This window comes from Cydia pomonella, chromosome 26, assembly GCF_033807575.1.
Source record: "Cydia pomonella isolate Wapato2018A chromosome 26, ilCydPomo1, whole genome shotgun sequence".
Classification (NCBI taxonomy): domain Eukaryota; kingdom Metazoa; phylum Arthropoda; class Insecta; order Lepidoptera; family Tortricidae; genus Cydia; species Cydia pomonella.
This window is the reverse complement of record NC_084728.1, coordinates 6,242,184-6,257,717: the sequence shown is the minus strand read 5'-3', so window position 1 is coordinate 6,257,717 and position 15,534 is coordinate 6,242,184. Positions and strand designations below refer to the sequence as shown.

At 37.7% G+C, this 15,534-nt stretch overlaps 1 protein-coding gene across 1 annotated transcript; it reads right to left on the bottom strand.

Annotated features, from left to right (window-relative positions):
• Positions 1-1,006: 1,006 nt before the first annotated feature.
• LOC133532226 (uncharacterized) lies at positions 1,007-10,786 on the bottom strand. Its single transcript, XM_061870801.1, has 7 exons — positions 10,489-10,786; positions 9,486-9,564; positions 8,883-8,984; positions 7,981-8,121; positions 6,166-6,309; positions 4,254-4,847; positions 1,007-1,738 (listed from the first exon to the last, which is right to left on the bottom strand). Exons 1-7 carry the CDS (start codon positions 10,513-10,515, stop codon positions 1,614-1,616), a joined length of 1,212 nt encoding a protein of 403 aa, XP_061726785.1. The 5' UTR covers positions 10,516-10,786; the 3' UTR covers positions 1,007-1,613.
• Positions 10,787-15,534: the final 4,748 nt, after the last annotated feature.

Genomic DNA, 15,534 nt, shown 5'->3' with positions numbered 1-15,534 from the left:
TTTTAGCTTATACTTTCATGAATACCGAATATCATAATCCGGCCTGGACACAACAGATCAACAAACATAAACACACTTGCGTGTTCACTACCCGTTTGTCCCTCAATAACTCATAAAAATAACTCAATACCCACCGTCTTATTACTGGCTTATAAAGACTATATTCCCGTAGCTCTGCCTAATGTCCTCTGATTATAGAGTAGGCTTGGGCGGGTGCTTAATCCCTCAAATTTGGGGCTGTATTTTGTCTAAGTCCGGTAGTGATTAAAATATAATGTGAATTTTATGGACATGTTTTCCTTGTATGGAAAGGAAAAGAGTTACTTACAATGAAAACTGCACTTCACTATAATCAAAGGTTTGTTTTTTCATGTATGAATTGAACGCTAGAGGAGGCTATTCTGTGTATTGAAACCCATGATTAAGGAATCATAAAACTTAGCAAACCTCTGTTAGCCTCCAGAACAGGAATTGCCAGCTTCGTCTTACTAGCCGGCCTCACCGTATTTTTACTTATTTACCGGCCTTTTCAGAAGATACCTAATGTAGTATTGCATAAAATCGAAATTTGAAAAAATATTACATGACAATAAGTACATCCACTTACTTTTAAAATGTCAATACCTTTTTTTCGCCCATAAACAATTTTGACTTACTTTAGCGGCGCGTTTGAGCGCGGTAGGGCTTTGTTGACCCAAGTCTTGTTAAACTCGTGAAAAAAATGTTATTGTCGTTGGATCTTGTAATTGACTTTCGTGGCTTATAGTTTGGCTTGAAATTGGGTTTAAAGTTACGCAATGTGGTGGGATATAAAAGATTAACCGCATGGCTTTAGGTTTTTTTTGTTTAAGTAACCATAAACTAATCTGTTTTTAAGTGAAGTGTGGGATTTTATGGTAAATATATCTTCTGGAAGCCCTTATAGAATCGCTTTGTGGAGCTCCGTCTGTGTGGCAGCCGCAATTTTCTTTCTTTTGGGGGTAAAAGTATTAAAAATAAATCAAAATTTCTATTTTTTATACTGCAATAGCAATATATTAAACAAAATATGCAGCAACAAAAGCTAAAAACAACGGGTTACAGTACAATTCTTCGTGAGCCAGACCAAGCTAAGTTGGCAGCGATATTGACGTTTAAAATAACACTTGCACTGTCTGGACAGTCTAAATTGCTGCCATCTTATCTCTCTAACTCTACAACAGGGTGCCTAGTAGTAACGTACAAGTTACAAAACATTGTCAAAATTTCTGGAAACTTACATGGGAAATTCTTAAGCATGTTTCCGCTTAGAAAGTACCGTTTAGATTAGGGATTATTACTCAATGTTCGTAACTGCTGACCACTGTTTCATTTAACGTTCACGTTACTCATTGGCGACTATTTCAAGTTACATAGAAACCGAAACTAGCTCTTAGAAGATTTGGTAATAAATGTGCAGAAAAAATACCGAGAACATTACATTGGAACTTTGCAATTTTTGAAAATTGTCTTTGGCACATTGCTAGGACATAGACCAATGACAATCGTGTATAAAATTAACCGATCACGTTCGGCCTACCAATCTCGGTTTTGCTGAAGATTTTGGATCTTTGGGATCTAGGATATCACAATATTTAATTTTTATTAGCTTCACAATCGTCTTGGTCACAAATAACGACGCCATCTTCTACACATGTGCACCAATTGCATCCGAACGGGTCTTTGAACTTGCTTCCTGCTTTACACTCCTGCGCCAATTCTGAAATAAATAATTCTATTAGAGAAGGGTCCTTATGCTCCATGTGCATAAGAAAAGTGTCCATCATATGGATTCTCTGATGGAATAGAGTTTTATTCAGGGACCATAATTTATATCCGCAACGCAGGCTTCGTCAGGTGAACACAAACAGCTACAGGCTTCATCACAAAATAATACAGCGGTAAAATCTGCAACAGGCTTCGTTGAATGGAATGGTAGATTGTTAACCAAGGGATGAAAGGCACCCATTTCTGTCGAGGTAGGAGAGGAGGAGGAGGATGTTTGGCGCTTGAAAGTACAGCGCTCTACAGCAGAAACGTATCATTTTCTGCACACTTTTTAGAACAACAACGACCCAGTTTCAGAGCCTGAGAAATGAGAAGGCATTTAATATTAATTGTATAAAATACGTCAGGATTTCTCGATCTATTGGTTGAATGTGACTACCGTCAAAATATTACACGGGAACATTACCATCTGCCTGATCTTACGATCGGCCGCCGACATATATACTATGGCGGTGAGTTAAGCGGATAGTAGCCCAAAAATTGTTTTTTTTTAGTAGATGGAATTGAACAGGTGCTTTTTTATTTTTATTTTTTGATAAATTACCGTCCAGGAAATGTCATGATTTTTAGGCGAATGACCGGACTTTAGTCAGAATATTCATTAAATTTTATTTTAATATTATATTAAATCTTGAAGTCTGTTATAAACTGAAGAGGATGTCACAGACCAATGAAAAAGTGACCAAGTCCACCGGTGGCTAAGTCCGGAATCGAAGTCTTAGCTAACGCGGCTAACGTCCTGACCACTAGAAAAACCGGGCACGGCGTTACCCTTCCCAAATTATCTTGTCTGTCTCACTATGTTATCTTTGAAAGGCTAGGCGCCTTTGACCAACTCTAAGGTTGACCAACTCTAAGGTTGACCACAGCTCTAAGGTTGACCAACTCTTGAAGTCTGGTTAAGATCTGGTAATACTGCAAGCGCAAAATCGAAAAATTACGAAATCTAACGGGCAGATGATAGTCTAACTGATGAATGCGTTGTTACGTCTTTTTAATTAAAGCATTGTGCTTTAATTAAAAAAGACTGTTTGGTTTTACTACTTCATAACTACGAGGGTCATGCCAAAAGAAATTAGATACTCAAAAGTTACCGACTTTATTCTTTATTACAGCTATCTATTTTTTCGAAGTAGTCACCGTGAACACGTATACACTTTTCCATCCGTCTAAACCACTTAGAAAATACCGATGACCACTCTTCTTTAGATACCTCAGAAATTTCATAATTATACGCAGCCAGGGCATCTTCTTTGTTCTCAAATCGCCTTCCTTTTAATTTTTCTTTAATTTTGGGAAATAAGTAAAAATCGCAAGGGGCTAGGTCGGGGGAATATGGCGGGTGGGGCAAGATAGTCACGTTTTTTGAGCTGAAATAGTCAAGTGTTCTAGCAGAAGTGTGAGGGGCAGCGTTGTCATGGTGCCAGAGCAGGTGCTGAGTTCCCGATTTCGGCCGCTTGTCACACCAAGCTGACAGTACTCTGGGGGCACAAACTGTCACATACCATTCAGAGTTGACTGTCCTTTGATCTTCTAGCACTATCGTAGCAATATGTCCCGTCTTGCAGAAAAATGAGGCAATCATTTGTTTTTGTGTACTTCGGGTTCGGCGACATTTTGTTGGCGTCGGCTCATCTTCAAAACACCATACTGTGGACTGCCGCTTTGTTTCGGGGTCGTAGTTATATAGCCATGTTTCGTCACCTGTAAGTATATCATATACATTTTTTTTCTCGCCAGCGTCGAATTTATCTATCATAAATTTGCACCAATCTACGCGGCGGTCTTTTTGCAAATCGGTGAGTTTGTGCGGCACCCATCTTGAACAACGCTTATGAAGGGCCAGATGATAATGAATTATAGTTTGCAATGCTGCTGATCCAATACCCAGCTCACGCTCGAGCTCTGCATATGTAATTCGTCGGTTCGCACGAACATTTTTTTCCACAGCCTGTACGTTTTCTTGAGTGACTGCGGTTGGCGGCCGTCCGGTCTTCGCCTCATCTTCAAAGGTCTCTCGTCCCCTTTTAAATTCAGCAAACCAATTAAAAACAGTTGCACGTGAACAAGCAGACTCGCCAAAAGTTGAAACTAAAAGTTCAAAACACTCTTGAGGTTTTAAACCTTTTTTAAAATCATAATAAATCATAACACGAAAATCACGTCGAGTGAGCTCCATTGTTGCGAAAATTTCCCTCCAAAATTACCCAGAAAAAAAATAATTAAAAAAGGAATCCTAACATTTTCCGAGTGTTCCATATTTGAATTTATTAGCAAATAACCTACCTTTACAATGGTGTATAACTGGCCAGTATCGATCAAATGACCATAGAGTATCTAACTTCTTTTGGCATGACCCTCGTATATCTTTACGAAACTAATAATTTTGAGACGCTAATAATTTTTACTCTAATACTGATATAACTTTATTACTGATGAAATCTTACCTTTCAGCGACTTCATCTTTAACTTCTTCTTCAATGTCATCTTTTCAGGCAGCAACAGATTATCCGTGTAATCCATGTGAGCATAATCGGGAAACCAATTTGTCAATATCGTCGGCGTTTGTAACCCTTTCTTATTCAGAAATATATTCTTTTTTGGCCGTAAAGTCTTAACTGGGTCTGTTTTGAAGAAGTTTGGAAATAGGTTGTCAGGCAATAATGATGGCTTCTTTTTGCCATTAGCTTTGTTTCTGTCAGGCAGTAAGGGGTCGATTTTTTTGCCGAAATCCTTAAAATTCTTAGCAAAAAAGTCTTTTTTAGGCAGTATTGACTTGACGGAGTTATTCAATGATCCAGTACCTTTACTCATTCCAGATGTTAATGTAATCATGGTATAATTTCCATTAGCGACAAATCGGAAGTTTCCACTTCGGAACACGAACTGCGTACTTATCCCTTCGTTTAACTGCCCATCCTGTTTAGGACAGGCCATGATCGTACACATTTGTAAGTAAGAAATGCAATAGCACCAATTGCATCCATCTGGGTGCAGGAATCTGCCTGGTTTTCTGTCCTTGGCTAAACAGACGTTGGGATCTGCAAACGTAAACACATAATGCGACTTACTGAAATTAAGTTGATCAAGAATTTTATTCAGGGACCATAATTTTATATCCGCAACGCAGGCTTCGTCAGGTGAACACAAACTCACAATCAGCTACAGGCTTCGTCAGAAAACAATACAGCTGTAAAATCTGCACCAGGCCTCGTCAACTTACTCTAAAATTATAGATTAAAAAACCCTACAAATAAAAAAACATCCTCTAACTCACCGCCAGCAGGCAGTGTGCCCAGCAGGCTGGCTGCATTCAATAGCGATGCTAATTCTTTGGGCAAAACACTGACCGTTTGGTCACCCGTGGCATTCACCAAACGCGACGCCAAGTCCTTATATAAACGCTGGGCGCTGGACCCCCAAGGCTCTAACGTTTCGACCCCAAAAGGCTCGAATATTTATGTAGCCACTTCCGAGCGTACTGTACTTTGTTTAATTGGTCCAACAATCATTATGTAATTATAATTAAAGTTTAAATAAGGCTTGTGTGGGTAGGTACTATGTAGAATTCGAATAAAAGGGTCAAAACATTTTAGAATGATTAAGTATATATTCTTTTCCTGGCCATCATAAAATAAATGGATTCTACAGCTTGCTGTATGTAGTGGATATATGTTCAAGTTCAAACCTACTTCTTAAAAACTGTATCATGAATTCATGAATGTCAATGTAAAGTGTACCCAAACCGTCAAATTTTATTTTGTGTAAAAGTTTTTGTAATACATAAATTAGATCTCCGAAACTTGTTCTGAAAATCTTTTGACCCTTTTATACCCTCGATCTCTCTGATCTTTAAATGCTTAAATTACATATTTTCTTTTCGAATTTAAGTTTAACACAGACACACTTATTCAACCTTTTTTTATGAATGCCATAAATACGGTTTTGTCTTGTATTCTCGGGCCACAAGATGAATTCGCTTGAAGAACGGATTTTAATGATCTATACCAGGATTACCATCTATACCAGGTTGAGGTTAAAATTTTAACAGAGTCACTGAGACAGTGCGTTGCATAGGCGGAACAGCTTGAGACCATGTTATCCCCCATCAAAGACACAGGGCTCTCAGAAGGGATTTCCATTTTTCATGGTCCAGTGAGGCCTCCTCCAGCTCCGCCCAGCCGAGGCCAGCTGATGCACCCCCTTTTCCACTGTGCGCCTCCAGGTGATCTTGCGCACTATTTCCGAGAATTTTCCAAGTCATCCCTTGCTTGGATAGGTGGGTGTTTGGCCTTCGTTTGGCTATCCAACGCCATTTCCGCAGAAGCCAGTAAAAAAGTATTTTCAGCTTGAACGTACCCTTCGTCTTTCTAAGCTTCTGTTTGTAACACTCTATCTGTGTGCAGATCGGCGTGTTTGTGTCTATACAGTAGCACCAGTTACACCCGTCTTCAGACTTGAACTTGCCTAGAGGTTTGTTCTGACAGGACTCAACGTCGGACACTGTAAACATTGTAAAGTAAATTTTTGTTTTGTGCGCGACAAAAATTAAATAAAATTTTACTACGATTGTACGGTAGGACACAGCACAGCGAATGCCATTCCAGATCTAGAGCAAAGCCCAACTGCGGAAGTATGTCCACCTTACAGAAAACCGCAACCAAATAACATTAGACCCTACTCATAGTGTTGTGTTCCTGCCGGTAAGTTAAGGTAGCCAATGTAGCCAGAGCTCAACGAGGGTGCGGAGGGATAGTTCTGGAGTTGAAGGCGTACATAGGCTACGGAGACTGCTTACCATCAGGCGGGCTGTATGCTTGTTTGCCACCGACATAGTATTAAAAAAAAACAGTTACAGTTGAGTTTGCCATACTTAAAATAATAAATAATATAAAATAAAATTCTTTTATTTCAAACTACAAGGCTTATGAGCCAGTCATATAAGTTTTAAAAATGTCTTATTTCTAAATCGTATAAATTTCTGTCATAAAATATTGTAAAAAAATTTAAACATAATCATTTAAAAATTGCTCCTAATTAAAATTATCATTCTTCACAATACAATGTATAAAAATTAAAATTGATACTAAAATGGGTATAAATAAAACAATACAAAATAATAATAATACAAATGCAATCAATTTCTTCGTCCCTCCCTATCCTATCCCAGTCTTAATTACATGCCTGTCGCAGCAGTGCATGATGTAAGGACAGTCCAGTCTGTCCGCGATCATCACTATAGAACTGTGTTGGGGCTGGCTCGCACCCGCTGAACCATGGAAGCAGCGCGCAGTCGCATCGTGGTATGGAAACACGCCGTGTGTACCGCCGAAAACATACCCGAGGCGCTGCAGTAGCGAGGCAGCCCCATCATCACTGCTCGGAATGCGTTGCTGTATTGGACGCGAAGTGCATTTATGCTTTCTGCGTATAGTTGGCCCACAGGCTGCACGTGTACAGCTACGTGCAGTAGGCTTTGAACAACGTCAACTTCACGCCGATGGACCACCGAGCAATCCTGCGAGCCAACATGTTCGCCCTTACACACAATGCCCTTCGCTCCCGTTCAATATCAACGACATCTTTCAGGTCGGCAGTAATGATATGCCCTAAATACTTAAAACTCTTTACTCTTTCTACTGGAGTTACCTCCGGTACATGCAATGGTCGATTACTGCCGGCCTCAAAGACCATATATTGGCTTTTAGTCACGTTATATTTAAGGATTAGGATATTTAAGGAGAAGGAGGAAGACACTTAAGGATTTCCCGTGACGTGTCAGGATTGTTCGTCCTTTCGATAAAGGGTTACCGGCGGAGGACTTCGCGAATGACAGGGTTTTTAGAAACCTCAACTAACCACTAGAACTAGATTCTAGTTTGGAGATGTAGCTACATAATATTGTGCAGGCTTGTAGTTACATTCTACAGCAGATTTTTAAAACCTTCGTGATACGGAGCCATAAAGAGACCCCAGTGGGGTTAGGAGAAATGATCGTCCAGGATATGTCAGGATTTTTAGGATGACGCCCCGACTTCTGTCAGAATATTCCATTTTTTATACGGCAACTAAAGTAACGGTAAACCAAATCAAATTTAATCAGATACCTACTTAATTTAATCAGATACCTACTTAATTTAATCAGATACCTACTTAATTTAATCAGATACCTACTTAATCTCGTCTTCTTTGATTTCTTAATACATCGCATTGCAGTGCACATGGTAGAATCTTTATCACAAAAGCACCAATTGCAGCCATCTTCAGCCTTAAACCGATCTTTGCTTGTACATTTCTTGTCTTTCTTATCTTTACCTGAAAAGCATCATGAAATGGCTCAATATTACTGGGTCGTCCAACATATATCCTTCGGCAAAACTCATATCGGCGGAAACGAGCGAAAAAGTCATCGCCGCGTCGGAAGGCGTGGGCCGAGCCGAGCCGAATGACGTTTTATTGCGCAAGCATAAAGCTTTTTCTTATCTGACTTCGCTCTGACTTTAGCTGACTCCGCGTATATATGTGGGGAGGTCTTAAGAAATGTAGTTAGTGTATAAATAAAAACTATTTATATTGTCGAAGCCATGAAAATGCCACGAAATAAAAGATAAATTACAAAAACAGACCATCCAAAACAATAAGAGTAAAAATTGGATTCTGGGATCCATGAGAAATTGTGGGAACTTCTCAATTTTTGCAGGATTCAGATCCAGACCTCGAAACTTGAAACGTACCTGAAATGCAAAACTTTTTAGTGTTACTCTACTAGCCCTAACTTCACAAATTGTACACCATAGTCAAAATATGCGGCTTGGCCGTTTCGCTACCTTCACATAGGCTTCACCTTCAAATTTATTCACTATTCATTATCTTTTGCTATACAATAGTTCTTGTAGTAACGAAACGACTAAGCCACATATTTTGACTAAATAAGATGTAGAATTTGTGAAGTTAGGGCTTATATAGTTAAAAGCTTGGCTCTACATAAGATCTGATAACTTTTTGACAGTGCGAGCCTTATGTTCTTGTCTTGGCAACATTTTACGTGAAAATGTTTTTGGTGTTAATATTCTTACCTGAGTCCGTTGTTTTACTGTTTGTAGCACTAAGACGACAATTAGATAGCCCAGGTCCGTAGCCTCCTTGTGGAGATCCAGGTCTACAGTTATTTACATCCCCTGGAAAAAATTCATTAAGGTCAATTTGGAGAAGACCGACCGATGCGGAGCCTATTCTATATTTAGGGAGCTAGCGAAGCGTCTCATTGATGCTACGGGTGACCAGAGGGCAGAATGGGCATCGCTATACAGCGCGGTAATGCCACCAGCCTTCTGGACACCCTACCATCGGGCGACGAGCGGGCCCTCATATTTTACTTGTAAATATATAAGTTATGTATCTTCACTTTAGTTTTTTTTTTAATACCACGACGGTGGCAAACAAGCATACGGCCCGCCTGATGGTAAGCAGTCACCGCAGCTTATGGACGCCTGCAGCTCCAGAGGTGTTACATACGCGTTGCCGACCCTTTAAAAACCTGTACACTCCTTTTTTGAAGAACCCGGATTAATAACAAATTTATTTTTATATAAATAATTAATAAATTAGTTTATATATTATATACGTTATTTAAGTCATTTTTTTTATAAATTGGTTAGAAATGAGAAATGGGGACTTACTGTCATGCCACTGTTTATACGTTTCGAAGTACTCCCTATTATTGCCATAGTTAAATTCACTTAACGTTAATGGGATTACCTGCAAGTTTAGTTTTATTATGTACATTTATTTACAAAGCAATATAATATATTATATGGGCCGAATATTCGGTAATTATTCGGTATTCGGCAAGTTTTCCAATATTCGTGTTCATACTTTGACGACCAGTTTGGTCTAGTTGGTAGTTACCCTGCCTACGAAGCCGATGGACCGATGGTCCCGGGTTCAAATCCTTTTAAGGGCATCGTGTGATGAGCATGGATATTTGTTCCTGAGTCATGGGTGTTTTCTATGTATTTAAGTATTTATAAAAATTTATATATTATATAATATCGTTGTCTATGTACCCTCAACACAATCCTTATTGAGCTTACTGTGGGACTTTATACTGCTCCCTTCTCGTCTCGCTCTTCCTCGTGTCGTCTCGTGGATTGGATCGGAGCGTTGCCGAGCCGAGACTCTCGGCGAGAGGCTCTCGACGAGTGTGTACAGCGTTCACATATATCTAGGGCCTTACGTGCAATAAGAATGGGGCCAGTACAGCGAGCGGTGACACGCACACGAAGTCGAGCCAATTGTGCAGTCTAACGCCACAGCGCGATTGGTTGATGAGTTCGCATCACGCGCGCGATTGGTCGCATTTAATTGCGTTAGACTGCAAGATTCGATCTAATTCGTGAGTGACACCGCTGAACTAGCACCATTCTTACTGCCCGTAAGGCCCGTCCTAGATATATGTCCATGGTGTACAGCCGGTAAAAGGTCTATAAAGTTATCACAAATTTTACGGAAGTCCAGTGTACCGCCATTGTAAGTAAAATCCGTTACACGCGTCTGCGCCAGTTAGCGTTGCTCATACATTTTTTTGATATTGGTCACCCGCTCCGTGCAACCGCTCAAGCTAGCGGACCTCCTAAGATCTATTTGCCGAAAATATTTGACCCGACTATTTTTAACACTTACCAATATAAATATAAGAAAATGTTTCATTGCGTTCTGAAGTAAAGTGATTTAATATGCTTAGAGACCAGGCTCGGCGAATGAAATCGATTTGTGATCGATTAAAAAATAATGAATGAACACAATGCAATGTAATCAATTGGTTCTGAATTCTTAAGTCTTAATCAACAAGGATAGTATAGGAAACTCAATAATAAGTTCACAAAAGTATAATTATATTTTTTTTATCAGTACCCATTGATTTTTTTACCCCTTTAACCCTAAACAGTACAGTTAGCGATAAAAGCTTATACCTACCAAAAATGAAATTGTTACCAAGAACTTATGTATTATTTCAATGTACCTAAACTTAAAGGAATAGATCGGCACCATCTATTTACATAGTATAAATACATATAATTTAAATAAATATTTAAGCAAACAAATATAAATATAATAAATATGTGTAAAGATAATTAATTAGGTATGTACAGTCAGCATCAAAAGTAGCGGATCAAACAAGGTTTCAAAAGTATCTACCATTCTGTTTCAACTTAACAAAATGTGGTGGTCCTATATGTAGAACAATTAAGACGGTATAAGATACACTTTTGAATGTAAATTTTAGAGATGTATCTATATTTGGAAAAGTTATCCGGAATATCAGATACTTTGGGCGCGTTGTTTTATCCGCTACTATTGATGCTGACTGTACTTCATAATTGAACAATAAGATATATTTATTAAATTTAAAAGTGGAATAATTACTGCCTTGGGTGTAACTTGAATTTACGGTCTCTAGATTAGATTAATAGCATCGTTCGCAGACGTTTCTGCGCGTTAAAATTTATTTAAGTACCAATTTTTTTGGAGAACGATTTTTTCAGCTGTATACAGCACAACCGAGATTTGAACCCAGGATTTTTAACCACCACAAACATAATTATGAAAGGTTAATTCGCAGTTCCGTCACGCACTTAGCCAGTTATTGATATTAAGTATGTATGTCAGCATGTCCTCAGCAATGTCAATTTTTAATTATAAGAACACGTAAACCACCCGTGGTGTTCAACAATTATAACCTGGGGCCCCATTACACATGTCATGATAATAAGTCGTGACTTGGTCACCATACATGGCCATAAAAGTACTTACTTATAGCTTCGTGTGCGATTTTGTAGCTCCATCAATTTTTATTATGATTAATTTGGAAAATCTAAGACAACTAGAGATAATTTCATTGAATCTTACTTCGATTTCTTTCTCTTTAGTCTATCAATTTCAGTTGGTAATATAAGGAAAAAAATTAGAAGAAAAAAAGTATACCTAATACATACTTAGGGCAGTAAAGTACCTAAGAAATCTTTCAGAGGTCTCCCGGTTCGAGCGCCATATTGATAGTTACGCATCGTGATTAATTTCCTTTATTTTTTGCTCATTAATATTGTTTAAAGTGTAATATCGATAGCTTATTATACAGTAAACTAATATGGTAGTGTGTAGTGAATGGAGAATTAATATTGAGACGCATTTAACCTCCATTTTGGAGTCGACGACCGACTATCGTGTTACAAGAGCTAATAAAATCACCGTACACTGTCTTGTACTAACCGTACAATTTTAGTCGTTAAAGCTCCTAATACCTTGATACTGGCGAAATAATCCCACTGGACTGAAGCCATAATTTTAAAAGAATTAATGTTTCTGATCTCATTTAATTGTCGGCCGATGCTAAGCTGATGCTTTCTCATTTACTTGCCTTGCCGACGTGTATATACCCAGTTGTAGCTTGCCGTCCAGGAAACAGAAAAGATATGTTTACAAGCTGTATATAAGGCAAGTAGAATTTACCTCATAACGTAAACCAAGCTAAAAACAAAAGAATCCATGTATTGGTGCATATAACATATAACGATGATTGGACATCGAATCTATTGTCTTACTTTTTGCAAGATGGCGAACAAGATGCCTTGCGTGTAACAGGGTTCGTTTTATTTGGCTTTTTAGGACATAGTTAAGATATGTTACATTACGTTGGTAAATGGACATGATTGTATGTAAAAGGTATTTCTACTGTTTAATAAAAAGCACTGTTAATTTTGAAACGTGTAATTTTGAACTAGTCTCGGCGAGAAGTCGTCAAAAGGGGGCGTATCCACGAAGGAGATTTTCTGCAGAAGATTATGGACTTCGCGAAACAGGTTAAAAACGAGTTCATAAGCCCACGAGTGAATAAAAGGGGGTTATCATTATGTGGCAGTCACATCGACTATTATGATACACCGTGTTTTTTTCGTTTATTTTAAAGGTGCATTCCTGAGCTTAAATTAAGTAATTTTCTCAAAGACACCGGTATTCTAATTAACTCCGCTTTGGAGATAATCAATAATTTATATTTATTTGACTAGGCCCCTACGAGCATGTACACTTGCCTTATGCCTGTTTGTAAATAATTTAATACTAAACGTAAATAAGTAGGTAAGTACTATCTCGGACGATCGATGTTCGAATTGACGTTGATATGTCACAATTTTCAATTATTTAGTTAAGTTAAATATAATTCCCGTGTTACAACAACACTATATGCAACATAAAATTACTTTTTATAAAAAAAAAATATTTATTAACTATGCCATTTACTTTCTTAAAACCTGCTTACCCATACCCAGAAGTTAATGGGATTCAATAAAACACGATGTATAATGTGTTTAGGCAAATATTTTTTTTCTACTTATGTGGTTATAAATGTTACTTATATACAGCATATGGTAGAACTGCACCTTTAATTATTACAGCTGGACATCCTTTGACCCGCCCTCGGAAATCCATTAGATGCCTCCAGCCCTCCAGGGCGCGGCAACATACAATACAACGCCCGCCATACTCATTGTGTTGACTATGAATGTGCGTCGACGAAGTGTGGCAATAATGCCACTAATAGGTAGTATTTATTTTATTTTAACAGTGTTTGCGTGATACAAACATGTATTGTCATAGCGTCATACTTTAATTTTCATCGTGTTTCATGACACCTTTTCTTCTCGTAGTAATTTTAACTTCCTTATGGTGTACTCTCCTTTTGGCGAAAATTGTACTTGCCAACAAACTTTTACCAAATAATTATTTCGCAACCATTTCATTTCCCAACCCCATAGTTGGGAAATGAAAATTGCGTACTAGGTTGGGTTAGGTTAGGTAGTTGCGAAAAGTTGGTTGCCAAGTGAAATTCTGCAATACAATTTTCGGCGAAAAGGCATAGAAGCCTTCCTTACACATTTAGATCTAATAATTGCTCTGAATTGCTGAAATTTAAATAAAAAACTATTTTATCACACCGAAAACGGTTTTTGCGACACGTTCACGATTGGCACGAATGTTGCCAGTGGCTGATTTTTTTTTTAGTTTATGAAATTTGCGTGTTCTAAGGCATAACTAAAGACACTTAACCACGGACTAATTACAAATATAATCAGTGGTTTTAAATTAAATTAAGTAATCATTTATTTCGGACTTTTTCCATATTGTATAAGTAACTTATTACTATTATACCTAACCTATTTTATGTAGTTATATGTATTTAATGGGAGCCAGATTACGTACATAAATAAATAAACAATATATTAATACCGCAAATTATCCTATTTTCCGAAGTATTAAATAAAGAAATATTTGATATTTTTATTTATCAACCCCTAGAACATCCCTTAATCCACCCTCTGAAGCCCATTAAACGGTAGCCATTGTGCTCCCACGCAAAAATACTTATATTAATAGACCAAAAAGGTTATGTCGTTTTAAATGATGGCCGCCCAAGGGGGATGGACTAATTATTTATTTTGTTTGCCCTCATAAACTCATAATTCTTGATGGGGGTGTTTGAGGTTGGTGTTTTAGAGCGTAAATTTTGTTATATCTAGGTGTGATCTTTCAAAACATCTCTACTTCATTTTTTTAGCAGTAGAAAAAGACTACAGCATCTTGACGTGTCTCTTTATTGAAAAACACATTTAAAAACAATTTTTTTTTTAAATCGGTCCATAAATGACGTAGTTATGGAGTAACAAACATTAAAAAAAACATACACACCGAATTGATCAACTCCTCCTTTTGAAATCTTGAAGTCGGTTAAAATTAAGTCACAGTTGGATTAAAATATTCGCATCCAGGACATAATTGTAAAAAAAAAAAACATAAGTAAGCAAATAGGTATTAAAAGAAGACCTTAGGTATGTAGTATCTTTTAGAAATTGGTTAGGTAGTAGGTATTTTTAAAATTGATAAAAGATTTAATTTGCACACAAATCAACAGCGCAATGATACTCATATTCATTTATCCTTTGAAAGTCGTTTCATACATAAAAAAAATATTTACCTACTTACAGACCATCTTTGCTTTTATAGATATTATTTAATTTTTTTATATGTAGGTAGTTTTGCACATTGTAATTTTGACAGAGGTGAATACTTGTATATTTTTCCTCAGTCTCCCGTTGACCACGAACGCTATAAAGCGTACGAAATGTCCAAGATGTATTTTAAAGTCTCTATACTCTATATAATCCGTTTACATAGTTTTCTTTCATGAGTTACTATCGCGGTAACCGTAGACAATACTTACAGTCTGCCAACTGAACATCAATCAAAGATGGCCACGAGCCATGTCAGAGCTACACATGTTCCCATTATGTTTACACTTATTCCTTTTGTACAATCACTACAACAAATGCAAACGCCTCAAAATCATCATTATTTACCGCAACACCTGGTATGGCTGTTTATTCAAAAACACGTGTCCAACTTTTGTTCAGTACAAGCCACAACTGGCCACTCACAAAAGAAAAAAGTAAAAAAAAAACATCCGTCAGCTTTCCCGCGCTTTTGGAGAAAATAACCTAAAAGTCTAATTACAAAGGACGTGGACATCAGCTGTCAACCGCAAACTGACCAGAGTAATGACGGCTACAAAGAATCCTATTGTATCCTTGTCTAATTTAAGCACGCCTTCCTTTTCTCTTCTTTTGAAAATCTACTCGGCTCACGCTGAACTGGAGACGACGACCAAATTATGAA

Excerpts from the sequence above, each read along its gene's own strand:
- LOC133532226 (XM_061870801.1), bottom strand. The coding sequence starts at position 10,515 with ATGAAACATTTTCTTATATTTATATTG. Across the intron at positions 9,565-10,488 it reads ATTTTCTTATATTTATATTG|GTAATCCCATTAACGTTAAG; the intron begins GTAAGTGTTAAA and ends CTAAACTTGCAG. Across the intron at positions 8,122-8,882 it reads CAGTAAAACAACGGACTCAG|GTAAAGATAAGAAAGACAAG; the intron begins GTAAGAATATTA and ends GATGCTTTTCAG.